The sequence below is a fragment of the Hirundo rustica genome, chromosome 4, assembly GCF_015227805.2.
Source record: "Hirundo rustica isolate bHirRus1 chromosome 4, bHirRus1.pri.v3, whole genome shotgun sequence".
NCBI lineage: Eukaryota > Metazoa > Chordata > Aves > Passeriformes > Hirundinidae > Hirundo > Hirundo rustica.
The window spans coordinates 5961241-5987801 of NC_053453.1; the positions used below are offsets into that span (position 1 = coordinate 5961241).

The following is a 26561-nucleotide window of genomic DNA, read 5'->3' on the forward strand; positions in this document are numbered from 1 at the left end:
AGGCCCATGGAAGAAGCTGTGAAAATGCTAACAAAGACTTTTTCCCCCTCTGTTTGTGGTGTAGTTCAAAGTCACCTTTCTTTGGAGAGTCAAGGAGCAGAATTTGAGTGTGGTTGCCAAAGCCACACTACAAAAATGACCTTTAGTTTGGTTCCTTTCCCTTTGATCCAGTCAGTCTCCTGTCTCAGGGTTGATGGACATGGTATATTTTTCAGATGTTGAGTGTTCACTATTTTTTCCCCTGGTTTGGCCAGGGCAAAGTACACATGGGAAGCCAATTGTATCATGATTAAGAACGTTAGCTGTATGCAGCCTGAAGACGTGAAATCTGTTTCCTGGCTATGTCTGTTGACTTAGTGTGACAGAGCACCTGCTAATGCACTGGAAAACTGCTCAGCATGGAGGTTGAATGGAAAAAATGAAGTTTTATCCCTCCATCAGCTTTGTCTTCATTTTGTCAGCATTTTTGTCACAGCAATTTTTTTGTCGAATGAGGACAGATTTACTGTCACAGTATATGCTGTTCATTGTATTTCAGAAATTAAATGTTCATATTAAATTATGACTCCAACAGAAGAAGGGAAAGCTCACTAGTTCTTTATTTTGCTTTGATCTGCAGGATAGCCTAGCCTTGCAGGCGCTGCTTTCTCATAGAAAATAACAGTCTGGCTATGAATAACGCTCGTATTTCAATGTTAGTCTTGAAATTCTAATCTTTAAATCTACAGAAAAGAAAAATAATGCATGAGAAATAATTTAAATGAATCAAAACTCTAAAAGATTGGCATCTCATGGGATACTGCATAGTCCAGGTGTCTGCAGAGGGGTGAGGAGTCAAAACATCTCAAGCACCCTGTAGAATTTGCCATTATCTCAATGTCACTCATCAAGTCCTTTAACCTCTTTTTAAATTTTTTTCCTTATGTTCCTAATTCATATGGAAATTATCTAAATCATAAAATTATTCCACGCCTTAATTAGAAGTTTGAAAAGAGCAAACCCCTCCAGGGTAAATGATAATGTGGTCAAAACTTTCAAAAATAGGTTGTTGCCGCACACGGATTTTGGCAGCTAAAAGGGGTTTCATTTTGCAGAAGTTTCTTGTTACCCATTTCCACCACTGTCCTACTTCCTCAAAGCCATGATACTTTTTTACTTGTTTGCTATTATCTGCTGGCAGGACAGGGAAAATTCTTGAAGGATTTAGAAGTTCCTCTTCAGAGAGGTGAAGACTTTGTCCCTGTCATGTTGGTGGTGTAAAATGCAGTATTTTCCTACCCCAAACTTCTTTCTAAAACTTTGTACACGATTATATTTTAAACCTCAATAAAGAATTGTAATTCTTAGAGATAAATTGCTTTATTCATTAATATAATGATTTTAAAGGTAATATTAATGCCTTTTGGGGAGAAAAAAATATTTAGCAAGCCTGCTGAGCTGGTAGTTCTGGGGACCTTTTTTGAGGAGAGGGGGATTTGCTCTAGGATATATTACTGTTGGCAAGGAAATGAGCAGCCTTGTCTTTCTGACTTTCTCTCTGATATTTACCTTTTCATGCCTGAGTCAAGAGGGGTTTAGTGGAGGCTGGACTTCAGTGTCATTAAGGGTGGATGAATTCAGCTGCATGTTTGAAATTATAATTTCCCATCTATTCAGTATTATTTTTGACTCTTCCCTGACTCCGGCAGACTCCAGGAGTATCTTTGCTGCCTCTCCCTTGCTGGTGCTCCCTCCCACCCTTTCTTTCTTCTTGCCCTGTATTGCTGAGTCTCTGTTTAACACTCTGATCCCTCTCTGCATCTCTTCCCTTCCTTCTCTTTCCTTCAAGCACTTCCCTTCTCTTTCTTGCTTTACCTCCCTCCCTTGCTCTGTGAGCTCAGGAGCATGGATAGTGCAGACTGCCTCGCTTCTGCCTCCTCACATCTCCCTCCTGCCTTCCCAGCAGATCCATCCCAGTTCTCCCCCTCCCAGTGCCCAGGAACTCTTCCCAGCATTAGCAATTTCATGCCATGGCCTCATGTAAAAATCACTGTGTAAAAGCACCCTGTCTGTGCCCGGGATTGACACGGGACCAAACGCTTTAGCTGAGCTTCAGGTTATTTCATGCTGTAATGAGGGAGGTTGTTAAGGAGATAGGGAATTGGGTTTCTTGAGTATTGCAGAGCTCCACAAAAAAAAAAAAAAAAATCATTTAAATTCACAGAGGCTCTTTCCAGCCAGGGAAACCATGTCTGTCCTGATAAGTGAGGAAGAAATCCTGTGAAATGATGGAGCCAGCTGAAATAGAGGTGCTTCACAAAGTTAATTATATTGTGTAGAGGGAAAATAAAGGGATTTCCACTATTTTTTGGTTTGAGATCAGCAATGAAGTGCAGATTGGGATGGGAGCTCCCTGTATTTTTATGATATTGTAAACACTGGGGGAGCTGTGTGATCTGTAAATGACTGGTGAGAATATTGCAGCTTCTAACACCGTTTAACTGAAGGCAAGGAGCCTGTTCGAGGCACAGCTGGACTGAAGGGCAGTGCTGAAAGCTTAAGCAGATGTGACTTAAGGGGTTCATGAAATACAGCTGGGAGCAGCCCTGTGGGTTTCTGGGTGCTCTGGTGTGCAGCCAAAGCTGGTAAAGCACCGAGAGGTTGTGGGGCTTTCCAGCCAAGGGGTTTTATTGCAGCTCTGGTCTGGCTGTCCCAGGCACCACGGTCAGGATGAAAACTTTATTTGGTAAATCAAATGGCTAGGGCTGTCCATAACAGGAGAGCAAAGAACACAATTGAAAACACTCTGGGTGGCTTATTTGTGCAAACCATTTGGATCAGCTGTGTGGACCCTAAATTGAAGCCTGTGATGCTCTGACATGCTGTGGTGGATTATGCAGAAAGCAGAGAAGAGGGAATCATTCTGCTACTCCAAGTGGCATAAATGAAGCCACACTCTGTCCTTTTTAGTAGAAACGAGGCAAAACATTTCTTGGTTCGGAGGATCACTGCCCCATGTGGACAAGCTGTCAAACATCTGCTGTATAACAGCATGCAAAATCTTTTTTCATCAACTTCCTGTCACTCTTTCCCTATCTGCTGGCTGCAAGAGCAGTTCTGGGTAAGCAGGTACTTTGTTTCCAGAGCAGCAACCTCTTCCTTTTGCTTATCCACTTAATGATTCACGTGGCTGTTTTGCAACTCAGAAGCTGTTGGTGAGGTCACAGCAGCCTGGTTGTGTCATCCAAGTGCGTGACTTAAAAAGGAGGAGCCTGTCCAGGAAAGGAAATTCTTTTGTTTATCCTTAAAACATCTAGGCAAGCAGCAGTGGTAGGGAATGAAAGCCAGAGAAAGTTGGTGGTAGCCAGATGAGGCAGTGACCAAACACTAACCTTTTAGGAGTGGTCTGGAGCATGGCTGTGTTTGCTCAGCGCCCTTCTGAGCTATTATCAGAGTGAGCTATGCAGGAGAGCAGAATAATCTGCTGATGAGGGGAAATAATAAAGGAAAGACTACTTTTATTTCTTATAAATAAAGCACAAACCTTCAGCTGGTGGATCATAGAATCAAAGAATGATTTGGGTTGGCAGGAACTTTAAGGATCATATAGTTCCAACCCCCTGCCATGGGCAGGGGATACCTTCTTCTAGACCAGGTTGCTCATCCTGATCCTTCAGATGTCATTGGGTTAGACAAGTCTTTGGATCTGATCTCTCTTGGACAAAGTGGGTGTGTCAGGAGGAGATTTTGGTGAACAATTATTTGGTGTTCCTTATCAAGTCAATGCTCTGTCTCTTGCCCAGTACCTTGCTGCTTAACCAGTACCAAGTTCCAGAATATAAGAATGGTCCTAATGTACCACTGCAGAGTCTGAATGATGCTCAGATGCTCAAAAAATCTGGGAACCAAAAAAATGTGTGTATAGCACTGACTATAACATTTTCCTGGCCTCTTCTCAGTCAGGTCCAGAGGCTTGGGAGGAAGCACTGACGGTGCAAGGAATAATACACTGTTATGAAATAACCTAATGAAGGAGAAGCACTGCCCATTCTTGGCAATTAGTGACTGGCTGCTGTGATGATGTTTCTTTATTTGTGTAACTCTCTCTGGGGTAACCATAGGGAGGCTGCTGCTGGGCCAATGTTCAATGGACTTGTGTTTTAATCCAATTCTTTGGCTTTAGTGGTTACACACATCAGTTTGTGTTGTGGAAAAACTCTGTATACATAGAGAAATTCTGATGCAGTCTGATCCAACGGTGAGGAGAAGCTCTGGGCAGCCCAGAGAGGACCAGAGTGGGGGCCCTGACCTCTTGTGGTGGCTGAGAAACCAGGAACGCTCCTGGCACTGGTGTGTCACTTAACCCTGGGGACTTTGCACTGCTTTGTGAATTAAACCTCCAAAAATCTCTGAAAGGGGAAAAGTATATCATCCACCAAGTCAGCAGCCAGGCTGGTCCATGCCCCTGTGTTCAGAAATGGTATTTTCTCATTTTCAAGCTTTGCTCATATCTCTGTGGACTGCAGTTCTTTATTAAAATTGTTGTGTTTGGTAAGCCTTTAATGTTTCGCATGAGTGTGAATGTCTCCATATGTTTGTAAAGGCAAAGAAAGATGTTTGTAATGTCATTTCTGTGTTTAACAAGAGCAGCTTCCAAATGATGCCAGAAGAGCTATATTCAATGGTTGTGTTTCAGTTAACAAGTTTCAAAAAAAAGCACCACTTTAAACCAGGGTCTTTCTTCTCTTCTTTCAGGGGTGCATTCTCCGAAGTTGTTTTGGCTGAAGAGAGAGCGAGTGGGAAACTCTTTGCTGTCAAATGCATTCCCAAGAAGGCACTGAAGGGAAAGGAAAGCAGCATAGAGAATGAAATTGCAGTGCTGAGAAAGTGAGTACCAGACCTTCATTTCTGCCTCTTTGCTTCAGTTAGACTCCTGCATTTGAGGAACAGTGATTGACAAATGTCACCGAAAAGTTGTTCAGTCCGTCACAGGCAGACAAGATCATGCAAATTTAAATGGTGCTGAAAATGTTTTGAGAAATTATCTTCTTTTCTTTCATATTAATGGGGCCAGATAACTGCAAAATGGGAAAGAAGAGGAGTTAGGCTAGAATAAGTCTACAATGCCATAAAAAAACTTAATTCACTCAGAATGTCAACATTGGTATTGAAGAGACCAGGAGCAGGGTTATAATTTTCAAATGCTTAAAACAGTCTGTTTGCTAATTGCTCTAAAATGATGACCTGCTATGGATTGTCATAGGAGATGGTGTTAACCTGTGCCATGCAGATGAGTAGTACCTCTGTACTTTTGGAAGGGGGATGTGTTTTGTCCTTACTTTGACTGGAATACATGTATTAGAAAAAGGAATTTCACAATTGCTGTGAATTCGTTGTGGTTATTAGAGGCTTGATCCTTACCTCTTCCTCATCTTATGCCCTGAAGGTGGGATTCATCTCACCTGACTTGAGACATTTGGATCTGAACTTATCACCCCTGACTTTCATTCTGGGAAACAGAAAGGGGTTGATTACTTTAGGATCGGTTCATGTAGTGTGTTTTAAGCTTCTAAAAGTACTTTCTCATTGAGTTAAAGGTAGCACAGTTGTACAGAACTACTCTGCATTGGACTGGGACACTCTTATTCCTGCTGCACTTCTGTCCCAAGTGGGACTTCTTGCCCCAGTGCTTGGTCATGTCAGAGCTGATGGCTGATCCTCTGGGCACCACGTGGCAAAACGGATCCTAAAAACTAACTGGGGGAAGAGCTCAGACAGCCTAAGTCAGAGGAGCTGGTTCAAGGGCAAATTCAGACATCTCAGTAGGCAGAGGGAATCCTTTTCAGTGGAGAGGCATAAATGGAGCTCCAAACAGCTACAGCTATTTGCAGCAGTGCCTTCCTATTGCTGAGCCCACCTTGGGTCAGTGTAAACCCAGTGACAAATGCAGCATGTCTTGCTGTGTACTGTATTGAGAACCTGTCAGAAAACTCAACCATTGCCATCTCTGTAACCAGGCAATAATGGGCAATAACCACAGCTTGAAAGTCTTTGTGCTGATGGTTTGTCCCCTGTTACTCGGGTGGGGTGTGAGACCTGAAATACCCACGTGCAGTAAGAACTGACTTGCATTTAGCCTTGACCCTGAGCTGGTAGAGCAGAGGAATCCTTTAGGTTCTTTCTTGAGTCTGCTTCGTGAAACGTTTCTGTTCCCTTCAAACATTTTCCTGAGAAACCAGGAGGCAGCACCCAGGCTGTGCTATTCCAGCTGCAAGGGCAGGAGAGTGAGTGGGCAGAAAATTCCTTCATTTCATGCAATTAGATCTACTCAGTCTCTTGTCCTATGCACGTTAGGACCTTAAAAGAGAATGTCCCTTTTTTTATCCCCTGGTGTCTTCTACTTAGCTGTTGCTAATACAAACTTTGCCTGTCATTGTCTTTATTCTGAAAATAGACGTTCTTGCTTGCAGATGCAGTATTGAATTTGTATGTGCCACCAAGGAAACAATTAGAAAATAACAAACTAAATTCTGCCTACAGTTGAGGAGAACGGATATCAACCTGTTTCTCCGTTCAATGAATGCTCTGCTTCAAAAGCTGTCAGTAAAAATAGATTGGAGAGCAGTTGAATGGATCCTGAGCAGCTGTTGCTAAGCTCCATCTAAGTGCCTGTGCTTTTGTTTCTTGTAGCTTAGCACTGAGTGGGAATGGCCAGTTCTTGTGTTGGCTAATGAATGGGTGGGACCCCAGAGCCCTGGGCTTCCCTGCAGAGCTCTGAGGTGCCACAGCCTTAAATGTACCATGCACTGAACCACCTCATCTGGAGGATGCGCACACAGGATGCCTGGCAGGAGCAGTTGGTCCCTGTTCCCTGAGGGGAGGGTGTAGAGACACAGACATGGATATAAAGCAGATAGAAATGTGCACATGTGGATGCAAAGTAAATAGAAATACTCACATGTGTTGATCCCAGTCTCCCAGTCTGGTTTTGCATTATGTCTTTTGAGGGTGCCTAAACTGTGATGGGATGGAAGTCCCAAAGACACCCTGCCTGGCTAAAATGCAGGCAAACTCCTTGAGATCCGTCAGAGAGGGATTTCTTGTCTTACACTGGACTTTCTCCTCCTATCTCCAATCATTAGAGTTTTGTTTTCCCCTGACAAGTTCTGTGCTTTCTGGCAGACCTCCGCCAAGTGTTGTGAAAAGTAGCAACCCTTCTTGAGTTCCTCCAGTTGTGTATTAAATTGAGGTCTGGTAGGAAATCCTGAATATATTCCCTGCCAGCTCTCAGGTGGGCTGCCCATGCCCCTGTGTGTGGTGAGCAGGTTTTTAGGAATGGTCAGAGATTGTGCTGGCACATCCAGGATCAATGCCCACAGTGTCCCATACACTTTGTACCCTCAGGCATCTCTGGTGGAGGTTCATCCCCCTGCCAGTCCTGCCAAATCATTCAGAGCTGGCAGAATCAATGTGGGAGAGAGTTTGAATGACGCTGTGTGTTGAAGTAATGTTTCGAGGAGCATTTTTTGCAGGCGGGATTAAAGGCCTGAGCATGGGCTACTGGTGATGAAAACATGAACCCAGCGACCGAAAGCTTTGGGTCCCCTCTCACCTCTGCTTATTGTCTTTGTCAATATTTCGAGGTAATATTTTTCTCAGATTATTGGCTGTGAAACAGCCCTTATTGAAAAGACTTTTGAATAAACAGTTCTACCTGCAGTTGCTTTCCTGTCCTCTCTTGTGTCGGCAGACCCAGGAGAGCGGGCGTGAGCGGGGAGGTTTCTGGGCCGGGCTCTTACTGTGAAACCAAAACTTCTGTCAGTCCTTCTGTGTGTCTGTTGGGAGTTTTAATCCAATGTTCTGTGCAGCCTAAGGTCAGCGACTCCCATGTGAAGTACATGGAAGGTAGGAGATTTTATCTCTCTGTCTGTGGGCTTGGACGCTCTTGCTGCCAAAACAAAATGACACATTTTAGGAGCGATGTTCTGCGAACAGAGGAGCCGAGCTGCCAGCCAACTGATCTGCATGTTTGTGTGAGTGCCAGAGTGAATCAGGCATACTCCATAATGCTATTTTTCCAGCCGTGGCCAACAAATCCGTGCTTAAAAAAGAAAAAAGGCGGAAGAGCCGTTAAGTCAATATTTACGCCTAGCAACCTTAACAGGGTTCTTCCAATATGGACTCTTGTGTCCCGTGGAAATCCATGGCAACGTTCCCCGAAGACTTGGATGGGTGGGGACGGAGTGGGAAGGAGCTCGCTGTCGAGTGATGTGCTGGGAGAGACTGAGTCTGCAGTTAACCCAGGAGCCTGGGCCTGACAAAGCATTTAAGCATGTGCCTAATTTCGGGCAGTAATTAGTTCAGTGAAATTGGTGAGGAGGCTGAGCTCCCCTCGCTCAGATGTTTCAGGGAAGGGGGAGGGTGCCACTGGGCACCTGTGTTTGGTACCACATCAAGAGGGGAGTTTTCTTAATATCTTCAATTAAGACATTAAGACATGTGGAAAACATGCTTAGAATGGCTTGGAATCTGTTTGAGGAAGAAAATGGGATCTCTGGAACTGGACTGTCACAACTCAACGGGCTGTGGGGAACAGCAGCACACAGTCACCTTTGTGGGACACAGCCTTTTTCTGAACTGACGTGTGGGGAGTTTCAAAACCTGCTCTGAAAGCAGCTGTGTTCTGGTTTTGAGCAGAAAGAGAAATGCAATCCTTTCCATTGTTTGCTGTAAAATAGAGGAAATTTCTTCCACTTATGGTAATTGAGCAGGTGTGAACACGCTGAAAGGGGAATCATCTGCTAGACAGGTTCTTGAAGGCAGTGCACAATGTGAAGAGTTGGACTGCAGAGAAGAAGCAGTCTGAGGTTCTAGTTAAAGAGGGGGAAAAAAAAGCTTATAAGTCAGAGAAAAATATGCCTGATTTGCTTGTGGGGTTGGTTTTGTTGTTTTGGTTTTTTTTTCCTTTGGCTACACCACTGTTTATCACAAGAAGTTCCCTGCTGCCTGGGTAATACCTGCCCAATTGTACAGACTCAGTGCTGAGTCAGAGCAAAGCAAAGGGAGGAACAATAAACTGTGTGTAGCCCTGCACCCAGCTTTATTGATTGCTTAATGGCAATAATGTGCACGTGTGTCTTGTTAAGCAGTACTGTCTAGCTAGCAAATCATACTCTGCTTTGGCTAGTTCCTGCTGAACAGGGATTTTTAAAATAATTTCTAACCTATTTAGGTATCTCTTACCTTCTCCCCCACTTCTTTACTATCCCAGATCCTCTGGAAGGGGCATCATTAAATTCCTTATTACAAATCAAGTCCATGCCTTACTGAGGTCTGAGGCTAGTTTTCCTGTTAAACAGAGCGAACTGTTAGCAGCAGGTCAGCTAAACTTCTGCCAGTGCTTTGCATCCTTGTTTCCTCAGGCAGTGATTCATGCCCTGGCACTGCCTCACTCCTTATATGCCTGCACCTACAACCAGGACCTACTGCTGGGATAAGGAACCAGGAGAGAGGAGGGGAGGTATCCTCCTGCAAAACCTGGGAGGTCAGGGCTATACCCAAAGTAAAACTAAACAAAATCCAGCAGTGAAAAGCTTTCCTAATGTGGGTGGAAGTGTGGGAGCTCCTGCTCTCCCATAAATCAGATGATGGTTAAAGGAGCCCCTTGCTCCATGCCAGGACCTGGTGCTGTTCCTCATGTTAAAGATAACAAATGTAGAAGAATCACCCCTTCTCAAGATTTACATGAAGGCTGCAGGGACAATTAAAAAAATTACACTTCTTTGCTCCTTTTCAGCAGCCCGCGTACAGACTCCCTGTAAAACTTCTTTGTCCCGGATTATCTCTGTTATGCGCCATCCCCCCCCGGAGCTGACCCGATAGCCTCCAGGAAAAGGAATCCAAATTTAGTTTTGCAACCCATTAGTTACCTCTTATTAAACTCTTCTGTGCAATTTAACTCGGAATCAAAGGCTACATTAATTCTGAATAAAATCGGCCATGCAGAAGTTCACTGTGCCCTAACATAAATTCAGGCATTTAATTAATTCAGATGAATGTTCCTGAATGACTCTGTGGGACAGACCCACCTATTGTCTTGGGGTCAAGAAGTGCAGCCCTTGCAGGCCTGGGTGGTCCCATACTCCAGTTTCCCAGTCCAGAGGCTCTGCTGGTGCCCACTGATGGTCTCCTGTGGTAATTGTTTTTCTGTCCAAGGTTACACAGGAGAGTACAGAACCTGATGAACTAAAGAGGAGGCATTCACATCCTGTGTTGATAAGTGCTAACATAAAAGTGACGGTAATTAGATTGTGTAGCTGCTGCACAAAAAGCTGTGGGATTGACCTCTAAGGGGTTAATGACTAATTAACTGTTGGCACCTCAGCAGTAAGGGCTCTTTTTTTCTGTCAAGAAATGGATAAATGGTTAGGAAATGAAAATGCAAAAAAAACAAAAAAACACTTGACATCACTGTCTGCCAGGTATCATAATTTCTCTGGTGCTTTGCTTACTCTATAGACAAAACAAGCTTGCTGGTTTGTTTTTTTTTTTTCCCTGTTTTTTCCCCTCTGTGAATAATGGTGAGAAGAATCGACTGCCTCAGCAAGAATTGAAGAGACAGCTGGTTGTTATATTAAGTAATCACTCTCTGAGAAAGCTTTTATGTAGATTTACTTGTTTAAACCTGGCTTGCTCATGCCACTGCAGTTGCGCCGGGGTGACAGAAGGCTGACTCTGCTCTCCCTGTGCTGCCATGCTCCAAGCCCTGCCAAATGCAAATCCAGGACATCCCAAAAACCTGCTCCTCAGTGGGGCCCTGCATCCCCAAGGATGGCTCAGGGTGCTCAAACACACAGCCACTAGCCAGGGTGGGATACCCAGTGGTACCATTCAGGATGGTGATGTCAGTGGTGTCAGGGTAGGGCCCTTCCAAGAATATATTTGTTGGCATCATGCATGGGTTTGTTCCATCATTGCCTCCATACGTGTTTTGGGCTGATCTGGATGCCTGGAGGGACCGCAGTGCCTGCCTGTGGAGCCTCCCTTACAGCTGTACACTTCTGCAGGAATCCCTGCTAGGGAGGCAGGCAGGCGTGGAAAGGAGCCAGGATCTACGAAACTCTGGGTAGGGGGACAGTTGGGCATGCCTGGAGGCTGACATCAGCCCAAACCATGAGATCATCTCCTGGATCAAGGAGATGCAGGCTGGATGAATTGCCCTTCTCGGGTTTCAGGCGAAAGGGAATCTGACCCTCTCTGTGTGGATATGGCACAGGGCAGCTCTGCCTTGGCACTCGCACTTGGCTCGGCGTTAAGCAAATAGTTTTGCTGCAGAGAATTTGTCCCAGTGAAAAAAAGGTGAAACCTGAAACAAAGCTGACACCATTCTTCATCACTAAGATGCTGGAAACTTTGCAGGGGGAGACTTGCAGCCAGGACTGCCTGGATTGCATTTCATGCTAGATTAGATGTAAGCAGATGTAGGGAAACAGATCAAGGCATCTTGAAAAATCCTTAAAATACATTAAATGAAGGAGAAAAATCCCCTCTGAAGTGATAATCACAGAATCCTTTGTACCTTCTCTGGTCTTGCACAGTTCCATTGACGTGCAGTTTGCTGGGTCAGGCTTCAGGGACGGTGTGTGGCATTTCTGTGTCTCAGCCTGACTTCACACCTGCACGCTCAGGGAGCTGTGTTCCTCCAAGGAGGTGATTTCACTGTAATTGCTGGATGGTGACGCAGCTGTCCTCTCTCCTGAGTGGTGGTGGTGGTTTACCAGACCTCACTGGCATAACTGTTGTCATCCAAGGTCACCCCATACCTTGACTCATCTCAAAAAATGGCATATCCATGTTAGAAAAGGACATGGAAGCACATTGTCACTCAATGCTCCAACTTTTAAAATAATTCCAGGAAGTAACAGCTGATTTCTGAAAGAGTTCTAAGAAGGGTCCAAAATAGCAGAATGAGTTTTAGTTTAGAATGTCAGCCTTAGGTGGTGTCTGCTTCTGTGCCACACAGAATCACAGAATATGCTGACTTGGAAGGGAACCACAAGGACCGTGAAGTCCAACTCCTGGTTCTGTACAGAACACACCAAGAGTCACACCCTGTGCTTGAGAGCATTGTCCAAACGCTCCCTGAACTTTGGCAGGATTGGTGCTGTGACCACTTCCCTGGGGAGCCTGCCTTTTGCACAGGTGGACTAACAAAGCCAGGGTCCTCTCAGAGCTCCTAGCTGCAGAATGAGAATATGTGATCTATTTTCCATCTCAGGAAGATGGCTATGATGGTGTTTCAGTGGTACAAGTATCCGATTATATTGGCTTTGTCTGTTACCTTAAAGGAAAAGACTTGTGAAGATGCCTAAAGCCTTTTTAATAAGATCTAAAAGTTTGATAACTGACTCAGCTTTAAATCTGGATTCTTAAGGTCTGTTACATGTTTAAACCTAAGAGTTACCTCATTTGCAAGCACATGGCTTTGGTACTAGGGACAGCATTTTCTCCAGTGCTGGCAGTTCAAAACTTCAAGGATGTCTTGGTGAATAAAAGCAGCTAAGGATGTACTCAGTGTACTCCTAGGTGACTTCATTAGGCAAAGTACTTCCTCTTCTGTTTTTTTCTCCCAAGAGCCTTTATAGGTAATCTGGAATGTTTTGTACAAAAATAAGAGATTTGGATTTTTTTCTGTGGAACTAATTTCTTCATTTGGAAGAAGTACAAAAGCTGTTTAAACATCTCACGACGTTAGGGAAGTGAAGATGTCCTTGTTTAAATATTATCAACCTATTGCATTTTCCTCTGTTCTTTCCTTTTGTCTTGAAACATGAACTGGAAGAATTCAATGTTTTGTAATAAGCTGTTGTGATGTGCTGTTGGGAACCAGTTGGTTTCTAACCACAGGGTGGCCACATTTTGGTGATGGGTAAGTTTTTAGATCCAAGGTCCAAGCAACTAAATGGATAATCCTTTATCTTACTTTCATGCTATTAAAATCCACATCAGTAACTCAGAAAACACTGGACTGTTGGAGTGGTGAAGGAGAATTGTAATTTGTGAAGCACTGCATAAAGAGAACAAGTAAATCCAAGGTAAGAATCATCTGGCCAGCTGGAAGCATCCTCCAGGTACACAACTGCATCTAAGCTCAAACCTCACTTGCCATGGAAATCATCAAATATTCATTTCTAAGTGGATCAGAACGTACAGGGAGGGTAAACAAGTATTCCAAAAGTGTCAGTTCAAGAAGGTAGAAACAGAAATCTTATCAGAAATGACAGTTTTCTTGAGTACTCCTTGTCCAAAGCAGTTTTTTTGCTCTTAATTGCATATTAAAATGCTCTGTAAACACAAGTTTCTATATTTTTTGCCTTCATTATATGAAATTAGACAGTAATGTTATCAGTGGGCAGGTTTTTCTGAGACTCCAGTGTGAATTGAAAACAACTCAGTTGGCAGCTTACACCTCCTGTTTTCATTTATAGAAGATGAATCATGCTTAAATTTTGTGTCTCATTAAGGTAACAGTTCTAGGTGTCTCACACCAGAGTTTGGCAGAAGGGGGCTGATTCTGACCATAATAAAATGGGGAAATATTTGTACTCTGTTCCACGTTCTGCTGCATCAGGTTAAACCTGACAGCAACCTCTGTGTTTGGAAGATATCCAAAATATCCTAAACTGACAGCTGCATAAATTAATTGCTATTTGACCAACTAAGTCTGCAGCTGTCAACTGTGATACATATTGATTTTTTTCTTATAATGCTTACTCATACAACGCTTTGTTTGTGTTCAGTAAGAATTTTTAGGGGGGAAAAAAAGTTAAAAAAATATCTGTATGTAGAGAATTTCTCTTTCAACAAAGGCAGACATATAAAACATTCATTTAGTGTGGGGCCTTCCCTGGTGATCAGTTTGACCAAGGAAATGCTGATGATAATTTTGTTCCAAGTTAAACATTGATTATCTTTTTAAAATCAGAAATCCTAATTTTTTAACTTTTTCTTACGTTCTTAAGGCATTGGCTTTATTAGAATTGATCTTTTTTTATCCTGAATTAAGAGTGTCCCTAGTAAGGGGTTGTGCTTCTGCAACTATAGGACTTTAAGCCTATTAGCCAAAACGGTTTTCGAAGTAAAGCCTAACATTTTCCTTGCTTACATCCATGTTTCTACATCTCTGGCTATCAGAGGCATCTGGCTATATTGCCCAGGTCTTAAATCTCTCTAAGTTCAGAAGCCTTTGGGCTAGTTTTTTAATACTGACAATTTGTATCAGTAAGTGGACTATGAAATCATTTCCCTAAGGATAGGTGATAGCCAGCTTTTACTCTGACAGCTATTTTATCAAATGAAAATTATGGAGCATTACATTGAACAGGAATGCTTTCGCTTCCTTGACTTACCCCTTAATTTTTTTTTTGTCCAGGAAGGTAGAGGTGAACTCAAGCCTTCTTAGGGTTAATAGGTTGTTCTTTGAAGGCATTTAAACATATAAATAGCAGAATTTATTTCTTTTTTTCTTGAAAGTTTGTTCAAAAACTTTGAGAGGATATATTGGTAGGAAGCTTTTGCAAATAATCTAATATGTGTTACAGGTCCATACTGTACCAAAACAACAAACTGACAAATAAGTAGCAGTGAACTGTGCCAGATACTTTTCTGCACACCAGCAGCATCTCCTTCTGAGATTAGTCCAAATTTCTATATATAATCTGTTTGGTTCCCACCAAATAAAATAACAACCTGCTTCAAATATCTTCATACCTTTGTGCTATCTCCTGTCTTGGCTGACGCACCAGGGATTAAACTGCGACCTTTTTGGACTTACACACATATCTTTACAGCCTCAGCTAAGCAGCCATTCCCTGCAGTCAGCCTTTGGTGGACTGGGCTCTGAGTGCAATAGTTAACCCATGCTGAAATACTGGTTTGGAAAGTCCACATTGGCCTGGGGTGGTTTCTCAGCTGTCCAATTCTTTTTCCCCTCCACCAAAAGCGGAAGAATTCCCATGCAGCAGCAGCAGCGTTTGGCTTAATACATTTTGTCAAAAAGCATCTCTCCAGACCGAAGCAATCTGGTCACTCCCATGTCTGCTGTAAACTTGATAATTAGAAGAGAAAACAGCGGCTGTTCACAGCTTTGCTCTTTAGGAGGATAATGGGGGATTTCTGACTGAAAACAAAGAGGAAAGGACTTTTTCATGGTTTTATATATGCTCTCTTATGCAACCCACAACAAATATGTGGATATGACATGATCCGAAAAGATGCAGCTTTTATTGGCACTTACGTAGAAGTGCCAGTTCTCCCCTTTCTGTGTCACAGTAATAGTAATGGCTGTCAGATTTGTATTTGCTACAAGAGGGTTGGTGGGAGGGAAGCTGAAAATTTTCGTGAAGTTTGAAACTTTTCCTTCTGCGAGAAAATTGCTGTTGAGTGAAACTCCTGCATGTCCCACAGTGTTTATGTCTTGAAGGCATCATCCTTGCCATTTATGGTGTCCAACACACACGTCCAAGCCATGTAGCACCAGCATGGGTAAACGAGCACTCATCATTAACAAATAGGCATGGGTAATATGATCTAATGCTATTCTGGTCAATAGGAAAATTCAAAGTCGTTGAACTTGGTTACATGACTCCTCGAGGCTCCCTTGAGAATCTTGGCCCAGAGCAAAAGGGGAAAGAAAGCCCAAGCTGAGGTCACCCATGTGGATTGCAGGGCTTTGTCTTGTGTGGTTGTGCAGTGTGAACTCAGGGCTTCATACACAGCAGAGGTGCTGCACAGCCTCCTCTCCCCTTCCTCAGTGCCTCCTGGATTGATGCATCTAAGAAAAGTGTCATAGCCCGTATGGGGATTTACTGTTCCAAAGGTGGCTGCTCCTTTTCCTCTCCTCCTTACTCAGGCTTGGCTGAGCCCACACATGATCCTGGCTTTCCCTCCGAGAGCTCTGTGCCGTCTCTGATTATGGCTGGGAACAGTGGGTGTTCTGTGGTGTTGCTGCTGATTTTAGCTGCTGTGGCTGGGGCCAAACTTGAGCCTGCAGAGAGAGAATCTGCCAGGGACTGGCCATGTCCCCTCTCCTCCCTCCATGTAGCCACAGAACTGGAACAAGGGAATCCAATCCTGTGAGAGCGTGGGGAGCGTGGTCTGTGCCTTACCTAGTGGGGCTTTCTCCTGCTGGTGTCATTAAGTTGTTTTTCCTTCTAGAAACTGAAAGACCAGACAAGAGTTCATCAAATTCACCCTGAAAGGATTGGGTTGGCACGTAGGGATTTTCTCCCCTCTTCTCTCTGATTTTACTATTAGGATGCTGAATTGCTGACTTTGTTTAAAATTCCTCTTGCCATTAGAAGCATATGTTTCTGATTTTCTTTCTTATGATGACGTAGTTTGCACTCTTACCCAAGAGCTGTTTTCTTAATATGTCCAACTATATTTGGAATCACTCTGAATTGCTATTGAAATGGAAGATTGATGTCAGTATTTCTGGCAGTCTTTCACTGTATTTCTTTCCCCATAGTTGAGCATTAAATGGCTATTCAAGCTGGAACACCTACACCATTTTATTTTAACATAATTAGATTTGTTTATTTTAGTGCTGTATATACTTACAGAATAGCTGATACAGGTAAACTTATTAGTGGCGTGGTTTGGGGAGGATTCAGCAAGTAACAGAAAGAGGATGCCAGTGAGTGTAGAGGGTTGTGCTTGGTATCAGTTTACACACCAGGGAACCTTACAAACTTTAGAGATGTGAGCCTGTGTTGACACTGTCACATCTGTATCTCAAGCACACCTGAGTGGCATTTTTAGAAGTATTTGCACAGGACAGTGATCTGGAGCCCACTGAAATCCCCTACCTAGAGGACATTAGAAGGCCTCACAGATTTTATTAGTCAGTTGTATAATTTCCTGTGTCATGATTATGCCTACAGCATCCATGTGGGAGGTGACTGTTCACTGGTCATAGGTGATCCATCCCAGTCCTCCCAGTTGTGAACAGCAAACCAAGAAATGTCAGTCCTGAGAGGGAGCCCTCGGCTCAGTGCTGCTCTGGGCCTTGAACCATCTTGGAAACATCAGTAAGACTGTTGTGAAAAAGCAACAGGCCTTTTTCGAGAAGAAAACAGTACCCAAACTGCCCAAAAGTTCAGGCTCATTTTGGACTACACCTTGTGTTTCAGCACCTTTAAACTCTGTGTTTGATTCTGGAAGGAGAAATGCACTCACCTGATCTGACCCACTGCAGCAAGTGGGCTGTCTTATTTCATCTGGTTATGCTGCACAGATCTTGATAACTGGATTTGACTCGTGGTTAGAAAGGTAGCCAGCCTTCGTGAGAGTCTCCTGATTCTACACTAGAGCTGCAAAAGCATCCCATATACTCCTTCCAAAAAATACTTAATCATTCTCATTTGTCTGGGAACTTGTCAGGGTTTGACTTCTGTTTACTGGTGGGTGTATTTCTCAATATGTAGAAAGATCTCATGTTTCTTTAATATTCTTCCTAGATAGGTCCTTGTCTTGTGGAATCTCTGTTTTTACTATGCAGAATTGAGCACAGCGTTCTTCTTTATAGACACCGTTGGGCACTTGGAGAATATTTTGGACGTTCCTCACGCACACTCTTGTAACTGAAAGTGTTCCTATGGCATGCAGTGATTTACGGGGAGCATGGCAGGAGAAAAAAAAAAGCATTTTTAGAGTGGGATAATCCTGATAAGAGGGCTTGATTTGGCAATAATTCCTGGTGATAATCCAGATTTTGTCTTCATTTATTAAATCCATTTATTCCCCCTGTAACTTTAGGTTAACTGAGGAGTAGATTTTAGGAGCACACTGATGTTGTGTGGGTGAGACACACCAAGGACACATAGCCAAGCACGTGAAATATATGGAAATGGGGCAAAAGGAGGGGTTTTGGTGGGGGAATCAGTGCTCTGACTGCTGTGGGTGATTTGTGTCTCATTTTTAGGAAAATGAAAGAGCAAAAGCCCAAGAGCTTATTCTGAAAATGACTTTATAATAATGGCTTTCAGCCATTTGAAGAGGCAGGTACTTACTTTTTTTTCCTGTAGCAAAACCAGCTCCTCCACAGCAATTTAATTTGAATGCCCTGAATGATGGATTTACTTAAGTTATCCTTTACAGACGCTGTGAAGCCCACAGATTCCAGAGGGTCTGCCATCCCCTGGGTGGAAACCACCATGCTGAAGTGTGGAGGAATTAAAAAAAAAAACAAACAAAAAAACCCACCTCCAAATAAAATAACAGAAGAAAGCAGAAGCGAACTGTGGCAGGTTAAAGCACCTCTAGTAGCAAACACTAGCGATGGAGTTAGTATTGGATACATTTTTCAGGAAATCCCCATATATTAACTCCTCTTTCCAAGTAAGTATTTGAGCTCACATCACTTTTAATTGGCCTCACTGGAGTCTCAGCCAGTTCTTGCCCATTCCTGTGCTGTGGCCACTCTACAAGGGAGAAGATGGTGCTAAGGGATTTGGTGCTGCTGAGAGTGTTGGAGTCTGTGGTATTGTGCTTGGTTCTGGCCATGGTTTCCCTTCTTCAAAGTGGAGGAAGAAGTTCAGAAAATAATTTCTTTTTCTGAGTCTGTTCCAGACTAAACTTTTCATTTGAGGGTCCTGAAAGACCATCTCTTCCCCAAGACTCCTCCTGAAGCCACATGTGCATCAGGGTTGGTTGGGTGATGGCATAGCCACACTGAAATAACATTTTTGAAGCATAATCACAACCATTACTGAGTTATATAAATATCAGCACTTGGCACTGTTTTACAAAGCCAAAAGTATTGCTGGGAGAAGGCAGTGAATTAAAAAACTGCTTTGCAGTGCTGCGCTTCTCCTCGTATTAAAAATAAAGTGGAACATTGTGAGCAGTTGGTCTTGCTGTTTTGTAGACAAATTTCCTCACATTTTCTCCTCTTTGCTTTTGATAATGGTGAAGAATTCTACTGCTGATCAAAGAAGCTGCATCGAGTCCGCTGTGGTAGGACCAGAAGCTTTTCCATAGCTCTGCTAATAGGAGTCATTGTCCCATAACAGACCAAAAATGCTCCTTGCTTGGGATCATTACAGATGTAGTAATCCCCCCTTCCCTTGGAGGCACAACACACACATCACTCTAAACAGAAAATATATTTAAGCATGACACATGGCTATATGGATGCTTCTGAGATTGAGTAATCCAGGAGAAAGTGGAATGGAGAAAGATGAGAAGATTCAAGAAAATCTTTCTCCAACTTGGATGCTGAAGAGGTTCCCGAACAGTTAATTCCTGCTGCATATTTTTGCACTTCTCACTTAAAATAGAAAAAAAAATCTGAAAGTGATCACAAATGCCAAGAATTTGAAGGGGAACTGTGAACCCCCTGGCAAACTTAGAGCTTGTTCAAATTTGCCTTTAGTATTTCATAGACAGAGGAGTTTTGCAGATAAGTTCTAAAAGCTATAAACAGCCAAGTGAAAGGTAGGTGCCAGATCATCCTTGCACTCAAGGAAGTCAGTTCCAGATGTTGTCAGAGGTGCCATCCATATGTTTGAGACTCGTGGCCAGAAGTAAGGCTGTGGTCATGGCTGAAGAAAGATTTGCACAAGAGCTTGAACCTCCCCAGTGTTTGTTGCCTGAGTCAACACAAAGTCAAACAGGGATCAGTGAGCCCTCAGGCTGCAGAACACTGGGGGCTCAGGTGTTACCACCAGCTAACCCAGGTGTGTTTCGCCACGTGTGCATGATGCAGGCATGGCAAATCTGCTGCTTGACTGAGCTCCTCCTGTCCTCCCTGCTCTGCAGGGAGATGCCCAGGAGGATTTGTGTCGATCCGAGGCAGCGAGTTTTGCGTGTGAGGCACAGTGTGCTCCGTGTATTACAAAATAGATTTGTCTGTAAACGATGCTGACCTTTACCGGGGCTCGGTCTGCTTGAAAAGAAAGCCCTGAGGAGACGTCCTCCACCGAGTAGACAGCACTGTGATTTCTGTAATCTGCATGTGGTATTTCTGACTTGGGAAAGGCTAATCCATTTCGTAGCTGTCTCTGCCCACCAGATACCTTAACACCTTCTTTTCCAGTCCCCGGCTGGCAATTCTGCTCTAACCCAGATTATTTCAGTAGCATTGGGCGTGTTGTCCCATGAAGAACTCCAGTATTTTCACATGCCTTTGCTGGAATTAATGGTGTTCCTCACACAACTGACTTGTCTGCTATAAACAGAAGAGCCGCATGCAAGATGTCATTGATCGCTGTCCCTGCAAGTGTTCAAAAACCATAAAAATACGGCACTCGAGGACATGGTTTAGTGGTGGATGTGGCTGACAGTGGATTTGGTGATCCTAGTGGTCTTTTCCGTAGTGATTCTATGATTCTGTGACATGATGTGCATTGTGGTACAGACCATGTTATAAACCTATTTGTGTGTGCATTTCTTAGCCTGAAATATCTTTAAGTATCAGAGCTCATAGTTACCTCTCAACATGGTATCTTGGCACTGTGTTTGCAACACTGCAAACAATGAAGCACAAAAAGATCCTTCTCTATCTGTGAAGAGGTGGAAATGTTTTACTAGCATCTATGAGAAAAGCATTGATGAGGAAACAGGTCTTCCAGCAAATCTGATGGTGGCAAGAACGTGGCATTGCTAGAAAATCTTTTGGATTGTGGTGGTGACTGAGGCCCCACCCTGGACTAATATCCTTTAGTAGTGATTTCTATAGAAAAAACCCATTACTTTGCCTAAACACACACAGTGTGTCCTCCTGCTCACCTCCAGGAAGCTCTTCCAGAGTGTTGGCTCAGCCATTGAGGTACCCTTTGTCCCTTTTCCTTGTACCTGCCAAACCTTTTGTGTCTGACTGCCATTGCTGAAATACCTGAGTCTGGTGGAGAGGCAGATGCTCCCTGGGATAAGATAAGATAAGCTTTGTGTATGAATTTCTTAGATTAGTACTTAAACCTGGTTTTGGATGCCCTAGAGAGCAGGGGACCAGCACAGGCTGAAATGTTGTGGTGAGATGCAGCACACGGATGTTTGATCGACCCACAGTGAGAATGAAACCGGGCACTGAGCCCAGTTTCTTGTGAACTCTTTGCTCAGATGGTCAAGGCAAATATACTCACCTGGAGTCAAGGTAGGGACCAAGTCTTTTTGTTTCCTTTCTGGGAACTGCAAGTGGTCCCACCTTGCTCAGGACATCACTGCAGTAGGATGTCTGCCCTCAAATGGTTAAGTGCTGAGGCTTGTCTGAGTTATTTCCTGCTTCTTGGGAATGTGTTAAGCACTAAATGATGCATGAGCACCTTGGAGGGAGGTGTTACATTCTGCATGAAACTGTACACGGAATATTTATTTTTCACTGGTGATTTTATTCTGGTTCCAGGATAACTTGACATGCTAAGCAGGCCCTGAAGCAAAGCAGTAATTTGTGTTCCTCTAAACAAACACGTCCTCTAATTACTGTTTTAAAGGTGGTATCACGTAGGAAGAAGCAATAGAAAATAATTTTATAGGGTGGGACACATGTCAAACTGGCACTGGCATGAAAAATATGTCCTGAAGTTGTAACAACTTGTCTTTATACGTGGCGTGCTGCTTTGCTTGCCCTGAATTTAGTAAGATCTTGGGTGTGATTTTCCTAAGAAAGATCCTTATCTCAGGGATTAGTGTCTGCCCAAATTGCAAAAATGGTGTTTTGCTCATCACTTGGCCTCTGCTTTATGGTTTTTGCTTTTATTATTTCCTTTTCCCCATCCATATTTTAGCAAGTGAGCACTTGTAATGTCAGCTGGGGACTGAACAGGGCTCTCCTGTCAAGGTAAAGACAGGAGACACTACAGCCTAAGTTGGAAGAGTCCACCTCTGCAGAGGGATTGTAACAGGCTCCTGACAACCACACAAGGAACAGAGGGAGATCCAGATCAGACGGTCATTAGAGTTTTATCTTGGGGAATGTGCAATCAAGACAAGCCAAAATCTCTTAGTAATTTAGACTGCAGTCAGCTTTAATTATGAAGCCCAACATCTGATCCTCTCTTCTCCCCCTGGTCACAGCTTACAAAATTTAATTGGCCTCAAAGATGATATATTTATTTTCAAATAGGCTGTTTTGATTTCTGCAGTGTGAGATGGAAATGAAGCCAATCTTGTTTCAGTGGCCAGACCACTAGACAAGTTGGCATTTGCTAAACACTTGTGTGAGTTCTTCTGAAGCTGCCACCCCCTACTTTTACCATGCCACCAGCAGTGATGCTGAGCAAGTTATGTTGGGCAACAGCTTTCTCTGCTCTCCTCTGTGGGGGATAAAAACAACAGCAGCTTCAGCTTGGGCTCACTTTTTTATTCCATGTGTTGACTGGTGGAGTTAGAAGATCTCCCATTCAGCCTGTTTGAGATTATGACTATAATTACTCTGTGTTATTTATTAAGTGTCTCTTAAGAATTTCCCAAATGCTCTTTCTGTTTTAATTTTTTTTAAAAAATCTCAAACTATTTAGTCAAAAGTCGGCTATATAATTAAATGAAATTTCCTTCTACTTATCTAGGTTGAGGTTGTTTTCCTCGTGTTTGCATGGACCTTTTCTGTCACTTCTGTTATGCATTTTGTGTATATAAACCCCTCTTACTCAAACTCTGAGGAGAAAATGACCTGCCTGGAGAAAGCAACCATTAGACAACATCCCAATATGCAAGATAGCCACAGTCCATATTAGTAACGGAGAGAGAATAAAGATTTCATTTAAAGTCTGTGTCATCTGATTGTTCTTCCACATTTTAACAAAATATGGGGAATGTTACCACTGACTGCAGCCACAACATCCTGGCAATGCATCCAGGAATGGGCCAAAAGTAACAACCCTCGAGGTACCAGCCTAGACAGACACCCAGCAAAGAGCACAGCGATATAAAGAGCAGAGAAGGGGGAAAAAGCCATTTTGAGCTATACTGCAGTGTATGGATCAGTACAGATCACCATCAGAAACCTGTTAACATTTCAGAAAACAAACACTTGTCTAAACAATTTCCTTCCATTAGAATTCAGTCAGAAGCTTCTTTGTTCAGGGCTTTCCAAGCTGATTATTTATTCTTCATCCAAAAATATTTTTGTTTCCTCAGAGGAAACTGCAGCATGCTTTGGCTAGCAGTAGCTTGAGTTTTCACAGTACAAGATTGCTGCAATAATGGCAATAAATGGTGACTTTCACAAATGCTCCTTCCCTTTTCTAAGTGGGATTGTTTGTGATAGGGCAGGAATTGTGTGCAGGAGGAGCCATTGTTTGTATGAATGTCATGCCCAGCTGAGTTTACATATTTGATATGATCCTGCCTGACTCCAAGGAGATAAATTAAATTAAGCTCTCGGAAGGGAAGTAATTAGACCATGAAACAATGGCAAAGATAAGGCACCATGGGAGAAAATGTCCTCGAATAAACAGGGAGTAGAGGGGGCTCTTAGTGGAGAAACACACATTTCCTCAGCTCTCAGAAGATGGGCAAAGCTAAGGTTTCTCAGAATTAAAAGGGGAACCAAAGGGGCTGCTACAGATCTGATAACCCTGGCTTTGGGGAGAGAACAGAATAGCTGGGGAATGGTGCTGTCAAGGAATCTCCATCAGAAATAAGTGCTGGGAGGAAGGTTTTCAAGGTGGGTGGGCTCCAGGTTTCAGCCTGCTCTCTTGCTGCCACAGAGCTGTTGGAAAATCAGTAGTGTTTCCCACATTCAGTGTCTACAGGAAAAAAAAAAATGGCTGAGAGGTGGCAGAAGTGGAAGACCGTTTGTGTGAAGGTGTCAGGAAAAAATGGAATGTGCACTCTGGAGTTATGGGGCAAGAGGGTTTCGTCAACAGCCTTTAACCCAGGGAGAGGTGGGAGAAGTGAAAGAACTGTTTGGCAAAATGTGCTGGTTGTTGACATGAATTTATTTCTTCTAAAGTGGAGCAGATTCCCAGGCCTGAAATATGCCTTTGTAGTCACTGAGACAACAGATATTTTATTATTTTTGCTGAGCTTTAGTTAAACAAATAATAAATGCTACCACAAGGAAATACTGTATCACCTTCCTTTTAAACTACCTGATAGAATACTTTGTTTGGAGAATTGGGCTCTAAATCTCTTCCTAGCTGCAGTAGTTTTACATTTTTTAGTGGTTTTTTTTAACTTCAGCAGAGTTATTTCTGAAATAAAATCTAACTGGATGTAATTAGCGATAAGATTGAGCAGCTTGCAAAGAGTGCCAGTGGGATTCTTAAGGTTTTTTTATGTGGATCAGCCAGAGGATCTGGAAGCTTATGATTGTGAGAAGTAAAGGCATAATTTCTGTTAAAAAGTCTTAAAAGAGCTGTTGTATCATCATACCACGTTTATGTGAGCCATGGATCCCTACAGAGAGGGATATTGCTTGGTTTTTCATTGGATGAAAGATGGTGTCGCCACTGGCACTGCACATGGGAGGGATCCTCTTTATCTAACAGCGCACAGTGAATCCTCAGAAATTATTTAAAGTATGCTTTAGTCTTAAAAAATGCATTGATACTGTAAAATGTGTAACAGTCCCCATTTCGAGGGCATTCACCTGGACATCATAGGTTTCTGTGTTAGAAATCTGTGAGGATTTGACCAGATAAGTCAGGCTGTAAGTGAGATTTCTTGAGATAGGAGCAGATGGTCATGCTGAGGGACAGGGAAGTGGACCCTTCTCCATCAATTCTGGACCATGATTTGAAGCTCAGAGAGTAAAGTGGCCTCTTGATTTCAGCTGCTGGCCTCACTCCCTGCTGTGGATGGACATTTTATCCTGAGCACCACTCAGCCTGTTTATAAAATGATGAAAAGTAAATCCTGCTTGGAATGGAGGATTAATGCAGTCAAGGGGTTGCAGTGAGCAGAGAGGGTGTGCACAAATCTGTCTTGTTTCATCCTGCAAACCATCACCACACTGTCTGAGTAATGCACCAACTGGATGAGGAATTGCCAGTTTCTGGCAAATTCAACAGAGGTCTTAATCACTTTGCTTTTGGGGTTGTAAAACACAGGTCACGCACATACCTGCTTGAAGTTTGGTAGCTAATTTTAGATTTTTCTGTTTGAAATTCCTTTTTAGTAGTTTTGTGGTCAACCTGAGCAAACAAGGAGGTGTTTTAGTCCTGGAAGAAGTTAGCAGTATTTGATGGAGAATTATGTTCTAGCTTTTTTCTGACCATCTTTAGAAATGATTTTCACGCTGACATCCTCAGCAGACGTACCCAGGTGAAGCCTACAGCTAGTAAGGATCTTGGACAGCAGGTGGATTCATCCCAGGAGGCAGCTGACAGTCATCTTCAGAAGGAAGATTCCTTCCTGGGGATTTCTGCAAGGATGAGGAGGTTTTCAGAAGGAGCTGTGCTCTTGGTCTGCTGTGTCATCACATCCTCAGGTTAGGCCCTGTTCCCAGCTGGCAAATCCCTCTCAGTGGGTGCTGAGAGGTCTCAGGTCCTTTTCAGGTTGAAGTCCCCCCCCGGGTGAATTTTTCCACTTTCAAGGGCCACTTTAATCAACTGAAAGTTGAGTTCTTTTGGGCCATTAGGCATCTGTGTTCTTCCTCCCAAGAGGACAGTTATTTTGGCAAAATAAAAGAGATGGAAGTTGTTTATCTGCAGAGCTCTTTTGCGAAGTCCCACCTTCGAATTCTAGGATTGTTATTTGGAAGGAAAAGGAAACCCCGAGAGCCAGGTTAGGATGCAGATTGCCTTCATGTGCTCCAAGGCCTGAGGAAATGATCTGCAGAGGGAGCTGGGAGCTTGAGAGCAGCCCTCCAGAGAGTCGAGATGTTGGATGGAGATATGCACAGAAATAGGCAAAGGCAGTGCTGGAGCTCCTGTCCCTTGCTGGAGCTCAGAGATCTACCTCTGGGCAGGACCTCAGCAGCCTCTGCTCACCCAGGGGCCCTGTTGTCCTCCTGTACCACCCAGGAGGTGGCATCCAGCTGAGAGGGGCTTCCAGCTTGTGGCTGTGCACTCCCTTCCTCTTGAGACTCCTGGCAGCTCACAGGTCCCAATAACTTGGCGGCTTTGCTGCCTGTCACCAGGCTACAGAGCCTCCTGGTCTTAGGTGTTTTCACCCCTCCCTCGTGACAGTAGCACCAGGAGTGCAGGATTCAGGGGTCAAGAGGAACAATAGATAAGATGGGAATAGGCTAAGAAGGTCCTTCAAAACATAAATGAAAGCATCATGTCCAGAAAATAGGCAGTGAATAGTGCATAGATGTGCCCAGTCCAAAACATAGACTTGGACATGTGCTTTGCAGCAGCGTGAGGGAATGAAAAAGGCCAGAGTGGAAGAGATTGCAGTAACTGAAACTGCATGTTTGTGACTCTTCCTTTCTCTTTCTTTTGCTCCTGATTGCTCCCCTGAGCAGGGTCTCAGATACAGCACAAATGGAGACACAGGTCTTTGGAAGCTGTGACGTGCTGTCACCACGCAGCATGGCTGGTACAAGCAGCAGCCACAGGGATGGCTTGTGTGTGTGAGACAGCTGCCACAGGGAGGAAAAGAGCTTTCCTCTTTTTTTGCTTTTTCCTTTTTTT

General features: G+C 43.5%; 1 protein-coding gene across 3 annotated transcripts in view; it reads left to right on the forward strand.

The window, feature by feature from the left end:
• CAMK1D (calcium/calmodulin dependent protein kinase ID) overlaps window positions 1-26561 on the forward strand; it is a 210872-nt gene that overhangs the window by 86526 nt on the left and 97785 nt on the right. For all 3 annotated transcript variants that reach the window (XM_040061863.2, XM_040061862.2, XM_040061864.2), the window contains exon 2: window positions 4735-4866. In XM_040061863.2, coding sequence (XP_039917797.1) covers window positions 4735-4866 — 132 coding nt within the window. The remainder of the gene's footprint in view (window positions 1-4734; window positions 4867-26561) is intronic.